Source organism: Camelus dromedarius, chromosome 8 (assembly GCF_036321535.1).
Source record: "Camelus dromedarius isolate mCamDro1 chromosome 8, mCamDro1.pat, whole genome shotgun sequence".
In the NCBI taxonomy this organism is placed as follows: domain Eukaryota; kingdom Metazoa; phylum Chordata; class Mammalia; order Artiodactyla; family Camelidae; genus Camelus; species Camelus dromedarius.
Window position 1 is genome coordinate 66,188,313 of NC_087443.1, and position 23,303 is coordinate 66,211,615.

Consider the following 23,303-nt stretch of genomic DNA (forward strand, 5'->3'; position numbering starts at 1 on the left):
ATCTGTTTTCATGTTTGTGTTCTTTTCATTCCAGGGGTAGAAAACGTTTTGTAAGTGAAGGAGATGGAGGTCGTCTTAAACCAGAGAGCTACTGAATATGAGAACTCTTGCAGTCTTAGATGTTATACAAAAATATGTATCTGAATTGTAAGAGTTGTTAGCACAGGTGTTTTTTTGTTTGTTTTTTTTTTAAGCACTTGTTTTGGGTACAAGGCATTTCTGAAATTTTGTAAACTTACACTTAAGGGGAATTTTTAAAGGAAGTATTTTTTCTTTTTCTTTTTCTTTTTTTGAGGGTATAAAGGATGGACAGAAAAGTAACCACTTCTTAAGTGGAATATTCTCATAAGCTACCTTTTGTAAGTGCCATGTTTATGACCTAATCATTCCAAGTTTTGCATTGATGTCTGACTGCCACTCCTTTCTTTCAAGGACAGTGTTTTTGTAGTAAAATCACTGGTTTATACAAAGCTTTATTTAGGGGGTGAAGTTAAGCTGCTAAAACCCCATGTTGGCTGCTGCTGTTGAAATACTGTGCTTTGGGAGTAAAAAAAAAAAAAAGTTATTTCTTTGTCTTAAAGAATTTTAGGAAAAATGAGTTAGTCATGAGACTTTCTCATCTTTACAGGGAACATACTGATTGGTCTTAAAGACTAGGTAGTTAAGTAAATGGTGGCTGGAACATCTATTTTTCTACAAAACTGGAAAAGTGAACCCGGTTCTAGAAGAATGTATGACAAAATAAAACGTGAAGCAGTGTTGATTCTTTATTGGGAGTACATTTATTTTAGATCTTTCAAAAAACTTATTTCACATAGCAAATTTAAATCATGTAAGGGAGCATATTTGAACCTAGTGAATTTAAACTTTGTTTCTTGTGAACTTTTAAATCAAAAGTACAATGATCATACTAGTTAATGACAAAACTATTTCTTAAGAAGTGGGTCTTAACTGTAGGAGTCTGACAGGACTGGGGGAAATAAAGACTTCACTCTTAAAGGGTGCTCACAAAATCGCGTATGCTCTGAGACTCAGGGCAAAACCAGAATTTGATAGGAGCCTGGTCCAGACCTACCTATTGGTCTTGGAGTCTTCTGGAGAGGGGGAGGGACGGTAGGAGAGTGGTTGCAGCTCACCCTGGGGACATAAACACCGGTGGCAGACATTAGGGATCATTCAACAGTGTGGACACTCTTGGAGGCTGACATACAGACTCAGGCCAAACAACGGGGCAGGGACACAGCCCCACCCATCAGCAGACAGGCTGCCTAAAGACTTCCTGAGCCCCCAGCCACCCCCAGGCATGGCCCTGCCCAGCAGAGCACCAAGACCCAGCTCTACCCACCAGTGAGCAAGCACCTGCATCCCTGGCAGGAAGCCTGCATAAGCCTCTAGACCATCCTCACCCACTGGGGGCAGACACCATGAGCAAGAAAACTACAATCCTGCAACGTGGGCCAGACACTACCCTGGGACCTGCTGGGTAGTGGGAAGGCCACTGCAACCTTCATGTACCACAGACCCCATACCCAACTGTAAGGAACTGCCCCTGCCACCAATGATGTGAAACAAGCTCTGGGATCCCTGGGCCCTACAGCCAGACCCAGGGACCAGCTCTGCATGCTGGCAGTAGTCCAACACTATCCCCTCCAGGATCTGGCTTCACCTCCTAGTGGGTGGGCAACAGCCGCAGAGTCTTTGGGACCCTGACTGCCCACCAGTGAACCAGATTAGCCCAGGGCCCCCTAGGGTTCCACAACCAGCCATGTTGTGACCAGGTCTGCATAAGGCAGGACCTGGCAAACAAGCAGACTCAGGGCCAAGTCTACCAGACCACCTACCACAACAGGACCCACACAGCTCTCTAAGGGGGACCCACAGAGCATATAGCTTGGGTGACAAGAGGGGAGCACACTGCTGGGTTGCACACGATGTCTCCTACAGAGAGCCACTTCCCCAAGGTTGAGAAAAGTGACTCATCTATCACATACATAAAAAATACAAATAGCAACTTAGACAAAAATGAGATGGCAGAGGAATATGTTCCAGATGAAGGGACAAGATAAACACACAAGAATTAAGGGAGGCAGAGACAGGTAATCTACTTGAGAAAGAGTTCAGAATAATGATTTGTAAAGATGATCAAAGAACTAAGGAGGAGAATGAATGCACAGAGCAAAAAGTTAAGATGTTTGTTTAACAAAGTGGAAAAAATATGAAGAACAGAGATGAATAAAATAACTGAAATGAAAAATACACTAGAAGCAATCAACAGCAGACTACATGATACAGAAGAACAGATCAGTAGCTGGGAAGCAGAGTAGTGGAAATTACTGTTGTGAACCAAAAAAAGAAAAAAGAATGAAAAGAAATGAGGGCAGTGTCCCTCCAGGACAACATCAAGTGCACTAACATGTGAATTATAAAGGTCCCAGAAGGAAAAGACAGAAAGGGCCCAAGAAAAATATTTGAAGACATAATAGCTGAAAATTCCTTAACCTGGGAAAGAGAATAGTCACTCAAGTTCAGGAAGTGCAGAGAGTCCCATTCAGGACTAACCCAAAGAGGAATGCACCAAGGCACATTGTAATCAAAATTAAAGGTCAAGAGGGAATACTAAAAGCAACAGAGAAAACAACAAATAACATACAAAGGAACCCCCTTAAGGCTACCAGCTGATTTTCCAGCAGAAACTTTGAAGGCCAGAGGGAGTGGCATGCTATAAAGTGATGAAGGGGAAAAATCTACAACTAAGAATACCCGCAAGGCTCACATTCAGATTTGCTGGAGAAATCAAAAGCTTCACAGATAAGCAAAAGCTAAAAGAATTCAGCACCACCAAACCAACTTTACAACAAATGTGAGAGGAATTTCTCTAGGTAGAAAAGAAAAGGCCACAACTAGAAACAAGAAAATGACAAAATGGGAAAGCTTACCAGGAATGGCAAATATACAGAAAAGGTAGGAAATCACCCACACACAAATAGAGAAGTTGAAAGACAAAAGTAGTAAAATCATTCATATTTACAAGAAGCAGTTAAAGGATACACAAAACAATTAGATGTAAAATATGAGATTAAAAACAGTAATCGTGAGGGGAGAAGGGTACAAATGCAGGGTTTCTAAAATGCATTTGAAATTAAGAGATCAGTCACAAAATAATCATGTATATAGAAAGACTTCTATACCAAAACCTCATGGTAACCACAAACCAAAAATCTATAACAGATACACATACAAAAAAGAAAAGAATCTAAATGTAGCGTTCTATAGTCATCAAACCACAAGAGACAAGAACAAAGAGAAAAAAAGGCCTACAAAAAAAAAAATCCAAAACAATTAACAAAATGGTAATAAGAACATACATATCGATAATTACTTTAAACAATGGATTAAATGCTCCAACCGAAAGACACAGACTGGCTGAATGGATACAAAAATAAGACCTGTATACATGCTGTCTATAAGAGACCCACTTCAGAGCTAGAGATACATACATGCTGAAAGTGAGGGGATGGAAAAAGATGTTCCATGCAAATGGAAACCAAAAGAAAGCTAGAGTAGCAATACTTATATCAGACAAAACAGACTTTAAAATAAAGACTGTTACAAGAGACAAAGAAGGACACTACATGATGCTCAAGGGATCAATCCAAGAAGATGTAACAATTGTAAATATATATGCACCCAACATAGGAGCACCTCAATATATAAGGCAACTGTTAACATACATAAAAAGGGAAATTGACAGCAACACAATAATAGTGGAGGACCAAAACACCCCACTCACATCAATGGACAGATCATCCAGACAGGAAATCAATAAGAAAACACAGGTCTCAAATGACACATTAGACCTGATGGACTTAATTGATATTTATAGAGCATTCTATCTGAAAGCAGCAGAATACACACATTCTTCTCAAATGCACATAGAACTTTCTCCAGAATAGATGATATTCTGGCCCTAAAGCAAGCCTCATTAAATTTAAGAAAACTCAAATCACATCAAGCACCTTTAATGACCAGAACACTATGAGATTAGAAATCAATTACAAGGAAAAAACCTGCAAAAACAGCAAACATGTGGAGGCTAAACAATATGCTACTAAACAATCGATGGATCACTGAAGAAATCAAAGAAGAAATAAAAAAAATACCTAGAGACAAATGAAAATGAAAACATGATGATCCAAAACCTACGGGATGTAGCAAAAGCAGTTTTAAGAGGGAAGTTTATAGGGATACAAGCTTACCTCAGGAAACAAGAAAAATCTCAAATGAACAACCTAGCCTTAAACCAGAGAAATAAGAACAAAACCCAAAGTTAGTAGAAGGAAAGAAATAATAAATATCAGAGCAGAAATAAAGAATATAGAAAGAAATAATAAATATCAGAGCAGAAATAAAGAATATAGAGACTTAGAGAGAGAGAAAGAAAAAGGATCAATGAAACTAAAAGCTGGTTCTTTGAAAAGATAAACAACACCGATAAACCTTCAGACTCATCAAGAAAAAAAGGGAGAGGGCCCAAATTAATAAAATCAGAAGCGAAAAAAGAGAAGTTACAACCAACACTACAGGAATACAAGGGATCATAAAAGGCTACTATGAGCAACTATATGCTAACAAAAAGGACAACCTAGAGGAAATGAACCATTTTTTAGAAATGGTTTACAATTTGCTCAGACTGGACCAGGAAGAAATAGAAAATATGAACAGACCAATTACTGTAATGAAATTGAATCAGTAGTTTAAAAATTTTCAATAAACAAAAGTCCAGGACCAGAAGGCTTCACAGGTGAATTCTACCAAACATTTAGAGAAGAGTTAACTCCTACACTTCTGAAATGATTCCAAAAAATTGCAGAGGAAGGAACACTTCAAAACTCATTCTATGAGGCCACTATCACCCTGTTACCAAAACCAGACAAAGATATCACAGAAAGAGAAAATTACAAGCCAGTAACACTGATGAACACAGACGTGTAAGTCTTCAACAAAATACTAGCAAATCAAATTTAACAATAACATTAAAAGGATCACACACCATGATCAAGTGGGATTTATCCCAAAGATGCAAGGGTTTTTCAATATTTGCAAATTAATCAATATGATACACCACATTAACAAACAGAAGAATAAAAACCATATGATTATCTCAATAGATGCAGAAAAAGCTTTTGATAAAATTCAACATCCATTTATGATAGAAACTCTCCAGAAAGTGGGAAAAGAGGGAACATATCTCAACATAACAAAGGCCATATAACACAGCTAACATCATACTCAGTGGTGAAAAAGTGAAAGCATTTCCTCTAAGATTAGGAACAAGACAAGGATGCCCACTCTCACCACATTTATTCAACATAGTTTTGCAAGTCCTAGCCACAGCAATCAGAGACAAAACAGAAATAAAAGGAATCCAAACTGGAAAATAAGAAGTAAAACTATCATTGTTTGCAGATAACATGATACTATACATAGAAGATCCTAGAGATGACACCAGAAAACTACTAGAGCTCATCAATGAATCTGGTAAAGTTGCAGTGTACAAAATTAACATAAATAAATCTGTCGCATTTCTGTACATTGACTATGAAATATCAGAAAGAGAAATTAAGGAAACAATCCCATTTACAAATGCATCAAAAAGGATAAAATACCTAGGAATAAACCTACCTAAGGAGGCAAAAAACCTGTATTCTGAAAACTGTAAGACCCTGATGAAAGAAATTGAAGATGACATGAACAGATGGAAAGATATGACATATTCTTGGATTGGAATTATCAATATTGTTAAAATGATGATACTACCCAAGGCAATATACAGATTCAGTGCAACCCCTATCACATTACCAACAGCATTTTCCACTAGAAACTAGAACAAAACTAGAACAGAACTAGAACAAAAAATGTTAAAATTTGTATGGAAACATAAATAGCAAATAGCCCCCAATAGCAAAAACAGTCTTGAGAAAGAAGAATGGAGCTGGAGGAATCACACTCCCTGACTTTAGGCTATACTACAAAAACTACAATAATCAAATCTGTATCATACTGGCACAAAAAGACACACAGATCAATGGAACAGGATAGAAAGACCAGAAATAAACCCATGCATTTATGGTCAATTAATCTATAACAAAGGAGGCAAGAATATACAACTGAAAAAAGATAGTTTTTGTCAGTTTTCAGTTTCAGTTTTCAATAAGTGATGCTGGGAAAACTGGACAGCTACATGTAAAAGAACAAAATTAGAACATTCTCTAACACCATATACAAAAATAAACTCAAAATGGATTGAAGACCTAAATGTAAGATTGGATACTATAAAACTCCTAGAGGAACACATAGGCAGAATACTCTTGGACATAAATTGCAGCAATATTTTTTGGGATCCATTGCCTACCGTAATGGAAATAATAGCAAAAGTAAACAAATAGGACCTAATTAAAGTGAAAAGCTTTTGAATGACAAAGAAAGCCATAAACAAAGTGAAATGGGAGAAAATACTGCCAAATGATGCAACTGATTAGGGATTAATTTTCAAAATATATAAACAGCTAATACAGCTCAGTATCAAAAAATCAAACAACCCAATCAAAAAATAGGCAGAAGACCTCAACAGACATTTCTCCAAAGACATACAGAAAGTCAACATTGCTAATTATAAGGGAAATGGCAAATCAAAACTACAATGAAGTATCACCTCATATTGGTCAGAATGGCGATTGTCAAAAATCTATAAATAATAAATGCTGGAGAGGGTGTGGAAGAAAGGGAACCCTCCTACACTGTTGGAGGGAATACAAATTGGTTCAGCCATTAGGGAAAACAGTATAGAGGTTCCTTAAATAACTAAAAATAGTCTTACCAGATGATCCAGCAATGTCACTCCTGGGTATATATCCAGAAAAGATAAAACTCTAATTCAAAAAGATATGTGCACTCCAATGTTCACAGCAGCACTATTTACAACAGCCAAGACATGGAAGCAACTTAAATGTCTATTGACAGATGAATAGATAAAGAAGTTGTGGTGTATATATACACAATGGAATATTACTCAGCCATGAAAAACAATGAACTAATGCCATTTGCAGCAACATGGATGGACCCAAAAATTATCACAAAAAGTGAAGTCAGGGAAAAGACAAATATCATATATCACTTATATGTGGAATCTAAAAAAGTGATACAAAGGAACTTACTTACAAAACAGAAACAGATTCATAGACATAGAAAACAAATTTATGGTTACCAAAGGGGAACACTGGGAAAGGGATAAATTAGGAGTTTGGGATGAACAGATACACACTACTACATGTAAAACAGATGAAAGAAGGACCTACTGTGTAGCAGAGGGAACTATGTTCAATAGCTTGTAATAACCTATAATGGGAAAGAATCTGAAAATGAGTATTTATATATATGTATATAATTGAATCACTTTGCTATACACCTGAAACTACCACATTGTAAATCAACTATACTTCAATTAAAAAAAAGAAAAATGAAAAGAAAAAAAATGAGGTAGTGTAAAAGCCCACTATACACACTTTATGTAACATTAGGATGTAACTTCAAAATCAGTTTTTAATAAACATATAAAGGATTCTGACTATAAAAACTACATTGAGTCACGTGTGTAAAATGTTATCTACAAAACTGATAACAGTAGGAATGGTGAACAATAATTTGTAGTTCTAAACTTGGGTTAAAAAAAACAAACCAAAAATCTGGGTTCACAGTTTTAAAAACATTTATTTATTTATATTAGGATGACTATTTTTAAAAAATTGTAGTTGATTTAAAATGTTGTGTTAGTTTCTGGTGTACAGCATAGTGATTCAGTTATATGTTTAAAAATGTATTCTTTTTCATTATAGGTTATTACAAGCTATTGAATACAGTTAATACAGTTCTCTGTGCTATACAGTAGGACTTGATCAATTTTTTAATTGCTTATGTCCAATACAAATCAGAGTGTTTAAATTCACAGCACAAGTTTTATTAGTCTTGAGTATTTTTATATTATTTATATGAATACTATCTGCTGTATTAACACATACTGCTTTCAGCATACTGATGCAGATTATTTTCTAGTTATTGTTAACAGTAAGTATGGTAGGGTGTTCTGCAGAAGTCCTAAGTTATCATTCACTGAGTTACTTGTTGTTGTTCCTTTTCTGCCATTTCTTGTTGGCGAATTGCATCCTGTGCTGCTTGCTGCATTTTCTCCAGTTTTTCCAGAGTCAGAGATTTTAAGGGTAAAAGTTTGGGTTTACACAGCACCATTGTGGTTATATCTTCCACAGACAACTGCCCTACATTTAAAAAGAAATAAGAATTAATTGGAGTGAGATAACACAGCTGTTTGGTGGTTTCGACTGGCAGCTAGGATGAAGGTCCAAACTTAACCCTCTGTCATTGAAAATCTCTTACTCTCATAGTTATCCCTGCAACATTTATTCAATATAAAAAATATAAGCAACATTTAATACTAGGGAGTTCAGGAGGAAGACAGATTTTGAACTTCCAACCTAAGATTCTAAGCTACCATGAGATACACAACTTTTTGTGTCAGATGTTTAACTTGAAAAAAAATATTTGGGAGAAATACAATGTACATAAAAGTACTTGTAAAGTATGGTATTAACCCAACAGAAAGAATTCAAATTACTGGAAGTTTAACTTAAGCCTTCAGCTTTTCTTACAATGTTTGATTTAGGTTTCTTTTCCCCCACTTTCAGACCTTATTTAACATTATGGTAAATTATGGTCTTATCTTTTTCACTGAAAATTTCTTAATGTAATTCTGCAATCTTGAGTATAACAGGACTTCTACATTTAACAAACAATCAAACCTTCATTTTACATCCTTTCACTTGGGAAAAAAGTGATTATTTCTTTGCAATCTACTCATGACAAAAGCATAGTAAAAGCCGACAGTAAATGTAGCGGCATATAGAACATAAAATAGTTTCAGATGTTTAGCTAATAGCATAGATGTTTGGGTCCCTAAAATATTCTATGATCTAAGTATTTGTGACTTAGATACCTTGTTTTGGAAGAACTTCCTGGAACATTGGCTTCACTTCTGCCATATCTGATGCAGTTTCTTCCTTCAATGAGAAATCAATTATTATCATTATTCAAGAATGAATTCCCAAAGCATATTGCTTATTTCCACTGTGGCTGAAGAAGTAAAATCACAATTTCTATAGAAAATGAACTATACTATCCTTGCTTAATTTTCCCATTAGTTATCTGTGTCTTTTCATTTAAACAAGGTTGAGATAGTTCATATAAGAATCCAGATCTTGTCAATTTTCACTCATCAATGGTGGTGGGATTTGGAAGGCTTCGTGTTCTAAATTTTACCCCACCTAGTGAAAACTGGTAGGTCTTAAGTTTTGCAGACAAAGGTAATTATCTAATAGGTATTTATCCAGCTGAGGGAAAACAAAGGCATTTATGTGCAGCCATCTTGGTTCACTGATAACATCTCCCCTGAATGGTGGGTGACATAAAAGACATGACAATTTGGGAGGTGGAGTACGGCAGGTTGTTAGGGAAAGGAGGAGCTAACAGCCAATTTCTTTGTTACAATGACAAAAAGCATCCTACAGATCAGTTACTGGTTACACAGCTGCAATGTGTAAGGAAGCAACACAAAAGGCTGAAATAGGCTCTTGAATACCAGAAGCGAGGTATGCTTTTCAGTTTATTATTTTCCTCTAATACAAAGATACTATATGCTGAAGTGCCAGCAGATACCCTTACATGAGTATTTTGTTATGAATATCCTAGCATATATGTCATCCATGGCTGATGACATCTGTTCCCAGTGTTATATCTCAGTTTATGCCAGGTTACGTATATTCAAGGTGTCTTGGGCTGTAATTTGTAGCTTGATCCCTTTCCAAACATAGATGCTTCTCCAGACAGTCACGCCCATTTTGTGGTATTTCGCCATACTGATGCAACTTACCCTGTGTGTTTCACAACATCACCACCACAGAAGAAAGATTTATTATTTACAACGTGGTGATGCTGGCTTAGTGCCTGCCTTTACCACCCTCTGCAAATTAAAGTCAAGTGAAGCTGCTTCTGGTCTTAGTGATTCCCATTACTACATTACTAACTGACATTACTAATAAAAGCTTCCTACTCTCCATCCACCAAGCATCTCCCCCTTCTCTTGTTCAAATTCCTTATTTTGGAACATCTAATTTTCCTGAGGAAGCTCTATCCGCTTTCCAGAACAGTCATCAAAATTTACCCCTATACTACTCTGTCTGGGAATGAAGATGAAGTATGGAATGGACCAGGAATAAAGCAACTCATCACTAACTAGGATCTGAGAAAAATGCAATATACAGTTTACTTAGAATGCACAGCTTCTTCTGCCATGTTCTTTCCTTTTCGTTACTTAGGCCTGCTAGGGGTAACTAGTAATCATTTCCTTTCTCTCCCCCCAGGTTATGTTGAAGGCTAATAACACTGAAGACCCCTGATTAGCCTGAAAATAACTATAATAAACAACACTTAGCTTCTTCATTAAAGATATCACAATGAAAATATTCATTAGGCCCTTATTTGGTGCAAATCTGAAATGATATGCTACTGAAAAGGAGGAGAAACATAAATGTTGATAAATGTAAAGGAAATGCATAGCAGCTAAGAGCTTTTGTATCATCAAGGGAGTTCCGGTCAAGATGGTGGAGTTGTAGGACCATGAGCTTGCCTCTCCTTGCAACTACAACGAAACCACAACTGAATGCTAAACGGCCATAGAAAAAAGACTGGAACCTAGCAAAAAAGATCTTCTGCAACTGGAAACATAAAAGAAGGAACAACTGCAGGATGGTAGGAGGGGCGTGCTCACGATATTATTGGGCCCCATACCCCCCAAGTGGGTAACCCACAAGCTGAAGATTTGTTAAGTTGCAGAGGCCCTCCCACAGGAGTAAGGGCTCTAAGCCCTAGTCAGGCTCCCCAGCTCAGGTCCTGGCAATTGGGAAGTTTTTGTAACATCAAATTTTTTATCACCAAAATGCTAAAATGGTGGATGAACAAATACTTAAATCTTAGCTGTTTTATAGAGTAGCAACTCCAGCTTCTAGAATTTAATCACTATCTTATGCTTTCTCTTCTCTATACTTCTTTTACATCCAAAATCTGGACTGAGGAAAACAATGAAACTTGGTGCTCTACCAAACCTTAGTTCTCTGACTAAGCTGCCATTGTTACCGGAAAGGGTGTGGGGCCAAAGGGAGTGGGTTGGGCCTAGTGTGGGGAAGATCAGTGCCGTCAGTTGCCTGGGGGGGTAGTATCTACTAGGGTTAGTTCTTATTCCTAGGCCCCTCTAGGCATCAGCAAGAGAGAAACAGAAAGGGAAGGGCTAAAATAAGCAAGGTGGTAGTTGGATGGCCAGCACTGGCAAGGCTACACTGTCTTGATAATCAACTGCTCAGGAAGCCCAGAGTAGGAAGAACATTTATATTTTTCTCCAGGTGACCTGCTAAAAGCCAAACATGGGTGCTTTGCCTGCTGTAATGTGCCCTAAGGAGTTGTGGCTACTCCTAAAGGTACTTTCTTATTGGTAAGGTACGATGTGTGTAACAACAGGGACAGATGGGCCAAAGAAGAAACATACCAGTTATGGATGAAATTCATGTGTATTATACAAATGCCACATCATTCAATTTAATAAATATGTGAATGTCTACCATGTGCCCGGCACAGGTTATTAGTGAACAAAAGAGAGAAAAACCTTTTGCTTACAGTCTAGAGTATGGGGAAAGAAACAGGTAACAGAATGCTATTAGAAAGTAGTTTAAATGTTATAGGAAATAAAATAGTTTAAAGGGATGTAGGAGTTCTGGGGGAGGTGGGTAGAATTTACAGTTTAAATAGGAAAATCATTATGGCCTCATTAAGAAAGTGAAAATCATTGTGGTCTTATTTTGGTGTGTGTGTTAATGTCTTTTGAGATTGCAAGAAAGTCAAAAGCCTGATAGTATCCACACTTAGGGCATGTGTAAGAGATGGGCACTCTCTGTTGATGGGCGGGTTTGTTGGTACAGCTTTTTTAGAAGAATAATTTGCAGTATCTTTTAATTTTTTTGCAGTATCTACTAAAACCAAACATGCACATTTTCTTTGATACAGATATTTTACTACTAATAATGAGACCTAAAGAAACAGAGCATGAGTATATAAAGATATAGAGAATATTCACTAGGGCATTGCACTGAATGGCAAAATGTTCAGCAACAGGTGAATTTAAATGTTGTCATATGTCACAGGTTAAATAAATTATGGGACAGTAAGTCATACAATGGAATACTATGCCAGATTTTAAAATGATACAGATCATCAAGGCATGTTTTATGAGAAAGCATTAAACTGCAAAAATAAAATAAAATTCTTACACCAACAGAACCCAAAGTTTTAAAGCTTAGAGAAAGCAGTGTCAATTAATCAATTTCTGAAGCTTTTGGTCTGGGTAATTGGAAAATAATCTGCTGCTTCCTTTTCCCCCAGTTTCTTTAGTTTGTGACTTCTCCCAGAGATAATGGTTTTGATGGATGGTACATTTCAAAGTCATGACAAAGTAAGCAAACATGTCATAGCCATTTGAGCTAGATGTCTAAAATTAATGCAGAAGAACCTGGAGGGAAACCAAATCTTTGTCATGAAAATTTGAACAAGTTGCAGGAGTAAGAGTTGAAAGACACTGATGTCTAGGCAGGATTACTACTTTAAATCAATCACACATGTTGATAACATAAGTTAGTCATACGACTTGGACAAGTTAAAAACCCCTAGGTTTAGTTTGGTTACCAAACTAAATTGTGCATGTAGGATTGGACAAAAGAACAAAAGCATCCTTTTGAACCTTGAGAATGTACACCAGTGGTCCTCAAATTTTATGTTTGCATAACCCCCAAAGAGATTTTGAAAAACTAGGTACCCTTTTACACATTTCTAAATAGACATATAAAATTGTTATCATAAGTTTAGTTACAAAGGATAAAATTTCCAGCATATTTAAAAATAACCACTATAGCAATCTTTTAAGAATATACACAATATAATAAAATACCATAGCAATTTGATAGCTACCATCATCCATTGATTAAAAAAAATAAAGAACTCTTTTTTTAAATCAGAAGTTTTACATCTTTTTTTCTCCCTACACCTCTGTTTCCATTCCACTTAATTTTATTCAAATGTAATATGTTTTCATGCTTGAACATATTTTAGTAATTACCCTACCATAACTTCTCTGCACATAAATGTTTATAAATTTAAATGAAAAACTTAAAAATATTCTGGATTCGGTTATTCCAGTTATTAATGAAAACTGATAAAAATAAATTACACATTGATAATATAATTACTGGGCATAAAGAATAAAGTTAATGGCTACTGTTAATAAGGACAAAGCTTTGGAAATAAACACTGGACAGTAAAAACTGGAGTAGAAAAGGATGCTCTTTTTGTTGACAAGGGAATTATTCTTTCAGAGTGGAAAATAAACGAAAAATTAAGAACAGAAACTTAGAATCATATATGCCTATCCAAACAGATTTTTTCTTTCAACAAACATACTAAATGTCTATAATGTACCAGTCATGGCTAATTGAGGGAGATGTAGTAGATTAAGAAACAGTTCTTCTCCTTCAGGAATTTGGGGGAAGAGATAGGGGCAAGACACGTGTAAGTAAACAATTGCAATTGAATACAACATACTTTAATGAAAGCATATCTATTGTGCCTTAAGAAACCAAAACCATGAATAACTTGACTCAGGATAGGAGACAGTGGCTGATCTCTGAAGAATAATTACTAAACATGACATTGGGACTAGTTCCAGAAGGATGAATAGGGGGTTACTACGCAGAGAAGTGGCTGTGTAGCAAGGGGAGGGTGTTCTAGATAAAGTGAACAATATGCTCAAAGAAAGCAGCAGTGAAAAAAAAGCTTGGGGGCATGGCTAGACTACAGTGCACATACAGCACACATATTGTGGTGGGACCAACGAGATGAAGGTCAGTTCATGCTCAGCATTGAATGCCATGCCTTGTGTTTGGACTTCATATCCTATAGACAGGGGAGAGTTAATTGGATGGCTCTGAATGGGTATGTGACGTAAGATTTGTTTTTTGGAAACACATATTCTAGACAAAAAGGAAAAACAGAAGAGACACCAGAAGCAAGGTGATTAGTAAGGAAGCTACCATTGTTTAGGTATGATGATGAGGGTATGAACAAAAGCAGTAATAACAGGTATTAAGAGGAGAAGATACAAGAGGTATTCAAGGATATAAGAAGTTGAGATTCAAACCTCCTCTACCACTCTCTACCCCCTCTCTGGGTGATAAGGAAATATCAAGGATGACTGAGATTTCAAGCTAATATGCCTGAGTATCCTTAATTTAAGCTGGGAACACAGAGGAGGAATAGGTTAGGAGGGAAGGGTAAAGACCATGAATCAAGTTCAGACCCATTGAGTGTGGAAGTCCACCAGGAAGCTAAAAAGAACTGGAGCCCTAGAGAGTACAGTATTATAAACTATAGAAGTGGATATAATCACCTAACAAGGATGTGCAACAATGGTAAATGGTGGTAGGGTTGGTGGTAAAAAGAGATGAGTACAGTGTAGCAATTGAGAGAAAGATCTGGAGTCAGGTTAGCCATTTAAACCAATCACTTACTTTTCTAAGCCTCAGTTTCACCTGTAAAATAAAGCTTATAATAGCATTAACTTTAGATAGTATATTAAATGACATAATACACATAAAGCCATTAGACCAGTCCCCAGCACATGGTAAGAGCTCAGTGAATATCCTGATGCTTACTGTACTGTGCCATTACAATGTTGCTATTAGATTCTTAGAAAAAATAAGGCTATTGACATGTATTAGAGTTATTCCCTTTACACCCATATTATTTTAAATGTTATCTTAAAGGAAGAATAGTTTCAATGCCTAGACATCTATTTTAGCTCCTTCCTTTAGCATAGTGGCTCTTAAGTTTTAGTTTGCTTAATAATAACAGCATGGCGTTTGAGGACAAAATCATGTATTTTAATTATATGAACACTTTAAGGGATTTTTCTACAGTAATTTTGAAAATAAACACTTTTTACCCTAAGAGGTGACTTTAGAACTGAATTACCCACTTACCCACCTCCCTTTGAATCCCCTCATACATACATAAGTATATTATTAAACTTAATAGACTAAAACCAGATCTAGGAAAAGTTATCTTCCCAACATCACATATATGATAAGTGGAGAAACAGGATTTGAACAACTGTCCGCCTGACTCCAAAGCCTGGTCTCTTCAGTGTTCTCTATGCTGCATCTGTAGGAACGGCCTGAAGACCAACATGGATTTGGGGTCACCCAATTGGAGAAACACCAACATTCAAGAAGATGATAGGTTAAGAGTAGAGTATGGTGTGTAGAAGCCAATAAAGATTAAAGTAACATGTGATCTTCAGTTACTGAAAATGGGCAAATCTGAATTCACTAATGACCTTTGCAAAGGAGGATGAACAAAAAATATGAATCAGACAATAAATCTCAGGATAAAAATATAATTGCACCATACTGACTAAAGTACTACTTTTTTTTTTCCTTTTTAGTTGGAGAACTGTGTCATAATCAGATCAATGTATGGCTTTAACCAACATGTGGTTTTTCTTTCCTTTACTCTTTCTCCATAATTTGAGTCAGCACTCCACTTGTCATGTTTGGTATCATCCTGAAAAAAAATCTCTTAACAGGGAAAAAATACTGCTTTTTATCTGTGGATTTGTTTTATAGCATTAGTATTATTTTTTGAAAGATGCTGCCACTGGAACTTTCAAATCTCAAGCTTAATTAGAAATAAGCAACACTTTAAAAGCTTACAAGTTTTGTATTTTTTTTCATAGACTAGCTTATATAAGAACATACGGATGAGATCAAAATCATGGGTTAAATAGCTAAACAGGACTATTAGCTTTAGATTGTACCTCATTTCCATCTAGCCAGCTGGAAAATGTAGGCTCCTGTCAGATAGGGGGCAGGCAGAAGGGGAATGGATTACTAAAATCCAAATTCCATTCCTGGTAACTCAAAGGATATACATATGGATCAGAAATATCAAAATGAAAACATACCGTGGATTCCAAAGTCAAGTCTTAGCTTCTAAATATGCTCAGGCCAGGATCTGGATGTTTTTAAACCATCCTCCTAGATCATACTAAAGTATCCTTAGTCTAATAATTGATCTTTGCTAGGAGCCCCAAAAGAGCCTTTTTGTGGGTCAGCATGGTTATCCTCCATAATATGTGCCTACAACTTCTAACCCACCATTAGCTCTTCATCATAATTCTTTTTTCCCCTCCATTAATTCAACTAAACTTACCAGCTTATCCTAATTGTACAAAACCCCATTTTTAAAGTTTGAAACTGAAGGCTTCAAAGTATTCTAGAATTCCAAGTATTTTAAACAAGTTGAGACAGTAAAATCCAATGTATGATTTAGAGCAGAAGCTTGTACTGGCATTTTCTGTTAGTTTTTTCATTTTGGGGGGTCAGCATACTTCAGTGTTCATACTTCACATGGGCTGTACCCTGGCTTTACTGCTACCTGGCTGTGTGACTTGGAATATATCTCCTAACTGACTGGAGGCTTGATTTTCTCATAAAAACATGTTTAATATCTGTCCTGGGTTGCAAGGTTCAAATGAAAAGGGGATGTAAAGGTGCTTAGAAATATAGTGTGACATTTATTATTCCAGGTCTAATTTTCAAATTACTGTAATAAAGGACTTGCAGATTTCCTGTTAAGTGCCTTCTGATACTTAAAAATCCTCTGAATCCTCATCAACACTGGGATACCTACAAAATAGCATGATCTATTTAAAGATGTTTTCCTTGAAAAACCTGTTTTACTTATTTACTTTTAAAGAGCATATGCTACCAAATTGTGTTCTTATATTTTTAAAAATATGATAAAAAACGTATTTCCAAATATAATTCAAAGCTGACAAAATATGAACAAATTTTTAAGTTGGTGGAAATGAGTAAAAATCATTTAAATTGTTATCAAGGAAATAGGCCCTGGTGTACATAACAGTCTATCTTGAATTTTTTATGGAGGTGACAAGTGACTTGTTACCTAACTTAAAAAAGTAAATGTGCCTGAAATAGGTCAAAGAGAAAGCATTTCTAAAGCATTTTGAGATTTTCAGCTGAAGTACCAATTATGTTTTTGGGTAAGAAGCACAGAGATTGTTAACTCGTAGTCCTTGGTCCTTCCCAGTAAAATGTTTTGCTGGCTTACTAAATGTTTAAGCAGTATTTGAACCAACGTTGAAAGATCAGGAGACTTCACATGAAGTCCAAATTTTAGTTCCTCTCGACAAATCTGGTAACACCAGGCCCATATTCCCACATAGCAAAATTTGGCTAGGGCTGGGAAGTGATGCCTCATTTACGTGAGCATGGGAGTTCTCCAATCCCCACTACTGCCTGTTGTTTACCATCACCTTACTTGGCCAGCAACTACAAGCCCGTGGACCTTGCAACTTCAGTAAAATACTGCGCCACTCAGTATATTATATACCAGATTATCCTATTTAATCATTAATGGAAATTAAGAAGTAAAAATACAATCTCTGGGAACTGAGGGAGGTCCCAGAAGTAACCCTGTTTATGTAAAAGACAGTAAAGGATATTTTTCTTGTGTGACTATATATTAAGTTGATTCTTTTTAAGTAAATGCAATATGCCTAGTGCAGATTGTGGATGGAGGTAGCAGGAATGGTAGGAACAAAAACAAAAAAATCTATGTTTTGTCTTATCTAAGACTTCTGTGGTTGACTGATAGATAAAATTCTCAAATGCCCACTAGATTTCTGAATGCAAACTAACATGAGAAAAAGGTGAAAGAGGGAGCCCAAAAAAGAAAGTATTTGTCAGCAGACACAAAGTAGTACCACTCACTCTCACTCAGGCAGTTGCCCGCCAGCTTGTGCTTCCTTTGGGTTGATAACGTTTAGCTGGAGAGGCCAAATAACATCGTATGTCGTGCAGTTGGAAACAGTAGTAGATTCTACTGTGTTTTGCTACTATGTGGCATCTGCTGGTAGAAAAATGCTTTAACACGTTCAACTTGGCTAATTAATCCAGACTCATGCGAATAAAATGTGCAGTGTCTAGCTTTTAAAACGTGCCTCGGCCTAAGAACAGGACTGCTCTTCCTGGGTGAACCTGGATGATGCCTTTGGTTATTATACTCTAGTAGCAGACACTACTGTTACATTAGTAGAAAATGACACAGCCTACTCATGCAAAATGACTTCTACTAATAACATTTGCTTTTTCAAAATTCAGTACTAGAAATTGGTCCTAAAAACGTTAGCTATTAACCTTCAAAAAAGGTTCAACCTTTTTTAAAAAAAAAAAAGATATCTGAAGAACTTTTTACATTCTCAGCATCAAAGATGTATAACTACTTCAACAGTATGCAAGGAAAGGGAAATAAAGAATTGTTTGACACTTTACTCAGTGATTCTCAAAGTCTGGTCTTCAAATCACTTGCATTAAAATCCCCTGGACAATTACTAAAAATACAAATATTTCTGGAGCCTTCCCGAGACTCACTGAACCAGAATCTCTAATTTTTAATTAAGTTCCCCATATTGAACTTGGAGAACCAGTCTTACATTCACTCACTCATTCAACAAATAAATATTTAATGCCTATAATGTCCTCAGATTGGACTGCTTAAGAAGTTATTAATAATAATTACCATACACTGAGTACATATCATGTGCTTGACACCATGCTAAAGCAGTTTATATATATTTGACTCATTCTGTTCAACAATCCTAAGAGGTTTTATGGCTCCATTTAATAGACGATAAACAGAATGAGTAAACTGTCCAAAGTCACTAGCTAATGAACGCCCCTGAAACCTAAAATCTGTAGTCTTAATTGGCATATTATTTTGCCTTGCTTGAATCTGGAATCAACTTAAAATTGTTTCACAGTCCCACATGAGCAAATTTCCTTCTACACAAAATAAGTGACTGATGGTGTGCATCACTTAACTTTCACTATGAAAGCTAAAAACATTCTACATTAATCTAAGAGTTTCTGCCCTCCCAGAGCATTTTCTTCTGCTCCCTTTAGTGCATTTATTCCTTCTGCTTATCATTCATGATCAAATGTAAGTCTAGGATAAGAGGAGTACATACGCTTTGCAGTCTTGGGAGTTCTCCTTTTGTGATTATGAAGTAAGTTCTCCAAACACTTCTTTATCCTTTAGACAGAGAATGTTCCTAATGTAGTAAGTGTTAAGCATAATCTTGATTTTGCAACTTTTAATAGGCTCTGATGAATGCTACCAAAAAGCTATCACAAAAACATCAGGACCAATTAGGACTTGCAAGAGAATCTCAGGGAGAAAAATAACATTGCCCAAACTGGAATGTGGCCAGATGGCCATCTGTTGCCTTAGTATCTGCTTTGATAACATCAAGATTCATCTGTATTTGAACTGCAGGGCCCACACATCTTTCATTAACCGTCCTCAGGGTGCCAGGAATTGAAACTCATGAAACTATGCTGACATCACTACCCTTTGCTGTAGATTACATTGCATCAGCTCCAAGTGTAGGCAAAGTAGCAGCAACACTTTATTAAAGGTAGACAGTCTATGTTGCCAGTGCAGGGAACTAACATACTCTACACAGACAGGAGGATTAAATGCTAAATTCTTTTTTGTAGGACATCACAGAAGGGTGGTGTGCTGAAAAGTGGGATGGATTTAACTAGCAACTCATGGCACAGGTAAATGTAGTTGCATTTGAAAAGACTTAATGATTGGAAAAGTATGAATACTGTGAAATATTCTTGCAAAAAATGTTATATTGAATCTAAGAACACCTCCAGACCAACTTCTGATTTATAAGAAATAAGACAAAGGAAACATTCAGAAAGACCCCTGGCTTGAACTCTTCAAAACGCCACTGTCACAAGGGAAAAAAGACAGGGTAACTGTTCTAGATTAAGGCTGAAGATTTACAATACCCAAATACAGAACATAAACCATAACTAGATCCTTATTATTATTATTATTATTTTGAAAGGAGAAGGTATAGAGACATTCTTGGGTCAAATGAGAAAATGTACATATAAACTAGATTTTAAAGATTACAGAGTTATTAATTTCCTTAGTTGTGATGATATGTTTTGCAGGAGACCTTTATACTTCTTAGTAAATACATGTTGGAAATACATTCTTAGGAAATACAATTTTAGGGATGTCTGCTTAACAACAGGTGTCTGCAACCTATTTCCAAATGGTTCAATGACAAAAAGTGTGTGAAAAGGGATGAAATAAATATGGCATAATGTTAACAACAGTTGGATCCAGATGAAAGGTATATGAAAGTTTATTGTATTCTTTAAACTTTTTAATGAGAGAATATTTCTTTAAGACAAAATTAGGGGAAGAAATGTTGAAAAGACTTCAGAGAAGTCTAAGACAAGGCTGAGTAACAGGCTATGCTGCATTTCTGATAATTTCTGATAAACTGAAGTTTCATAAAATTTTGCTGGCAGTATCCTGGGCATCCAGGATACACTCAATAAATTCAGTCTTTATTCAGTATTTACCAAAACAGTATCATGTGCAGGGTACAATGATAGGCAGATAAATATAACACAAATCATTCTATTTAGAAATAAATATGATAGTGAAACTAAGCACATAAACAGCTGTTATATGAAATAGTCATTGTCATAAAAGAGGTACAAAAGATGCTAGGTAAGCTCAGAGGAAATTACTTCCTACTGGGGAGAACCCAGAAACACATCTTCAAGGATATCAGCACAGAATCACAATAGACTGGTGCTTTAGTGATTAACCTTGTTAGAAACAAGAATAGTTCATTTTGGTTGGACATAAGTTCTAAGAAAGTAGAAAGAAATTAAGCAAAAAAGGTAGGTTTGTACCCTTGTTGTTGACTGGCTGGATATAAACAATTTGCAGTTTACCTGAAGTTTTCCTGATCTTTCTCCCCGCAGCTTTAGGGATCCAACCTGTTATTACCAAGATGGGTGACAGGTGTTGACTCAAACCTACAGAAGAAACTACATGAGATAATGTGTGACAACTCTTGTAAAAAGCCATATAAAAGTAATGCGGTACTTTTACAAATATTCACAAACACTGAGTTGTTTCATTAACCGTAGACATGCACAACTAGGGCAGTATACCTTTGTCCAGAACTGCAGTCAATCCTTGGCAAACCCCCAAGAGAGGAGAAACAAAAGGGAGAAGATACAGAATTTGAAGACAGGAGTGAGAAAGTAAGACTTAGAGGTGTTGCCGCGGTCGCAGAGGACCATCTTTTTCCTTCATAGCTGAGAATGGAAAATGATTTTCCTCAAGCTCCCGAATTCTCCGTCCTCAAAGGTCAGGAGGTGAAAGTACGTAATAGAACTTGCGAGGGCGTGGTCAGGAGCTCCACGCTGTGGGAGTTAGGGGCTCCGCCCGGCGGCCCGCGCCCAGGCTCCTCCCGTCCCGGCTGGCAGCAGCCGGGGCGAGAGGAGCCGGTCGGGCGGCCTCGCCCCATAGGGAGCCTCAGAGGGGCGGAGGGAGGGAGGGGGCGGGCCGTCACCTCGCGAGCCCGGAAAGAAAACCTTCTTCTAGCGGAAGCGGCTTTGAGCCTCGCTCGCCTGCTGGGCGCTCCGTCTCCCGGGGCCCGTCAGGCCCCGGCCTGTTCGTGATCAAGGAACACTCACCTCGCTTCGCGACTCCAGTCGGAATGGGTACTCCCTGGGGCAAAGGGGACGCAAGCTACTCCCATCCTTCCGCCATGACCCCATTCGGAAGTGTCAAATGCAACTTCCGGGCAGGACAGGGATTTTCGGAGCCCTAAACTCTTGTCCACCTAGGTAAGTGACCAGACGTCCCAGCAAAATAAGGGCCAGGAAACCTGCTGCCTCTACCCTCCAACCCAGGCAGGTAGTCCGGAATATGAATTAAACTTGTTTGGCATGGGATGTCTGGTCACCTTTGGACCTTCCTTGGGCCTACTTACAGATGTATCTCTTCCCAGACGGCGCAACTGTGAGATTGGGTGAAAGGAAAACTACGTCACAAGAGACAGGAAGCCAGGAAACTCCCGTTGCCATTACCAGTTATGGCTGCCTTAGCGTCAACAATAACTTCCTATTGAGAGTTGTCACTCTACCCTCCTGGAGGCTCACTCTGTGGCCCAGCTAGCCAGCGGCGCCCAGTGGGCGGGAGAGAGGACGTAGAGGAACCCAGGAAAGGAAAAGGGCGGAGAGAGGGAAGCTAGCGCCAGTGCTTCACTCTGATTGGGTAGCGTCGCTGGCGGTGGCGCCTCACTCTGATTGGGCAGCGTCGGTTGCCCTGGCTCCGCCCGTTTTTCTTCCCCAGCGATTGACGGGCCTGTGCCGGAGGGGTGGGGCGGGGCGGTAGGAGAGAGAGTGTGTGGAGAGGCGGGCGGGGCGGGGCGGGGCGAGCGGGGGAGGGGGCCCGGGGGGGCGGCGGTTGGGCAGCGTCGCTTCCAAGGAGGAGGAGGAAGGAGGGCGAGAGAGGAGGATGGCGGAGTCGGGGCTCCTGACGGTAACCAGGGGCCGCTGAGGCGGGAGGGTGCCTGTTGGCTGGTTCCTCTTGCCTTCCTTCCTGCCCATCGGGCGGTCGGGCTGGCTGTCGATAGGGGGAGGCCCCGCGCGCCCTGACAGGCGGGAGCCGGTGGGGTCGGGGTGAGGCCCGAGGGACTGGGGCCCTGGGAGGCGCCGCCGCCGCTTTCCTGGGTGCTGTCTCCGGGAGGGCCGGGCTCTCGGAGCCGGTCTCTCGCTCCGCCCGCACCCGGCGCCAAGAGAGAGCCGGCCGGTTGACAGCGGCCGGGGCTGGGCCTGCAGGGGCGACGGGCGGCCGGGACAGCGCCCCGGCGGAGACTAACCGTCGCTAGAGCCGGGGCTGGGGGCGCCCGGCGGACGGTCCTGCTCCACTCGACTCCCGGGATCACCGGGCCCGGGCTGCGGGGCGCCCTGTGGGCGTGGAAATCGTTGGCGGGGGCCCTGGCGCAGCGGTAGTGATACGGGGTGGAGTCTTTCCTCGCCCCCTCCCCAGAGCCCACCGCGCTTCTCTGGCTCCTCTCCCTTCGGTGAAGAGTGGTGAGTCGGCTTTGGGTGTGTTGCTTGGTGAAGCGAGTTGTAGGCATCCAAGACTGCTCTGTTGGACATGCT

The 23,303-nt window shown here is 38.6% G+C and overlaps 3 protein-coding genes across 13 annotated transcripts in view; 2 read left to right on the forward strand and 1 right to left on the reverse strand.

Moving 5' to 3' along the window:
• The window catches only part of PDCD4 (programmed cell death 4), a 20,931-nt gene extending 20,161 nt beyond the window's left edge, over window positions 1-770 (forward strand). For both annotated transcript variants that reach the window (XM_031461742.2, XM_031461741.2), the window contains exon 12: window positions 35-770. In XM_031461742.2, coding sequence (XP_031317602.1) covers window positions 35-95 — 61 coding nt within the window. In that variant the 3' untranslated portion in view covers window positions 96-770. The remainder of the gene's footprint in view (window positions 1-34) is intronic.
• Window positions 760-22,203, reverse strand: BBIP1 (BBSome interacting protein 1). Of its 7 annotated transcripts, XM_031461746.2 has the most exons (5): window positions 22,127-22,203; window positions 21,078-21,173; window positions 19,274-19,338; window positions 9,065-9,128; window positions 760-8,330 (listed from the first exon to the last, which is right to left on the reverse strand). In XM_031461746.2, the coding sequence occupies exons 4-5, from the start codon at window positions 9,108-9,110 to the stop codon at window positions 8,164-8,166; spliced, it is 213 nt and encodes a 70-aa protein (XP_031317606.2). In that variant the 5' UTR covers window positions 9,111-9,128; window positions 19,274-19,338; window positions 21,078-21,173; window positions 22,127-22,203; the 3' UTR covers window positions 760-8,163. The 7 variants fall into 7 exon arrangements, with proteins under 7 accessions (XP_031317606.2, XP_010981563.2, XP_010981564.2 ...); XM_010983261.3 differs by lacking the exon at window positions 19,274-19,338 and having other exon boundaries at window positions 22,127-22,202; XM_010983262.3 differs by lacking the exon at window positions 19,274-19,338 and having other exon boundaries at window positions 21,078-21,161; window positions 22,127-22,197.
• SHOC2 (SHOC2 leucine rich repeat scaffold protein) overlaps window positions 21,844-23,303 on the forward strand; it is an 84,874-nt gene continuing 83,414 nt past the window's right edge. Inside the window, exon 1 of one of the 4 annotated variants that reach the window (XM_010983267.3) lies at window positions 21,844-21,980. The gene's annotated coding sequence lies outside the window, so the exon portion shown is untranslated. Of the gene's footprint in view, window positions 21,981-22,588; window positions 22,678-23,207; window positions 23,232-23,303 lie in introns of those variants that run through there. The other 3 variants (XM_064488403.1, XM_031461743.2, XM_031461744.2) reach the window with 3 other exon arrangements.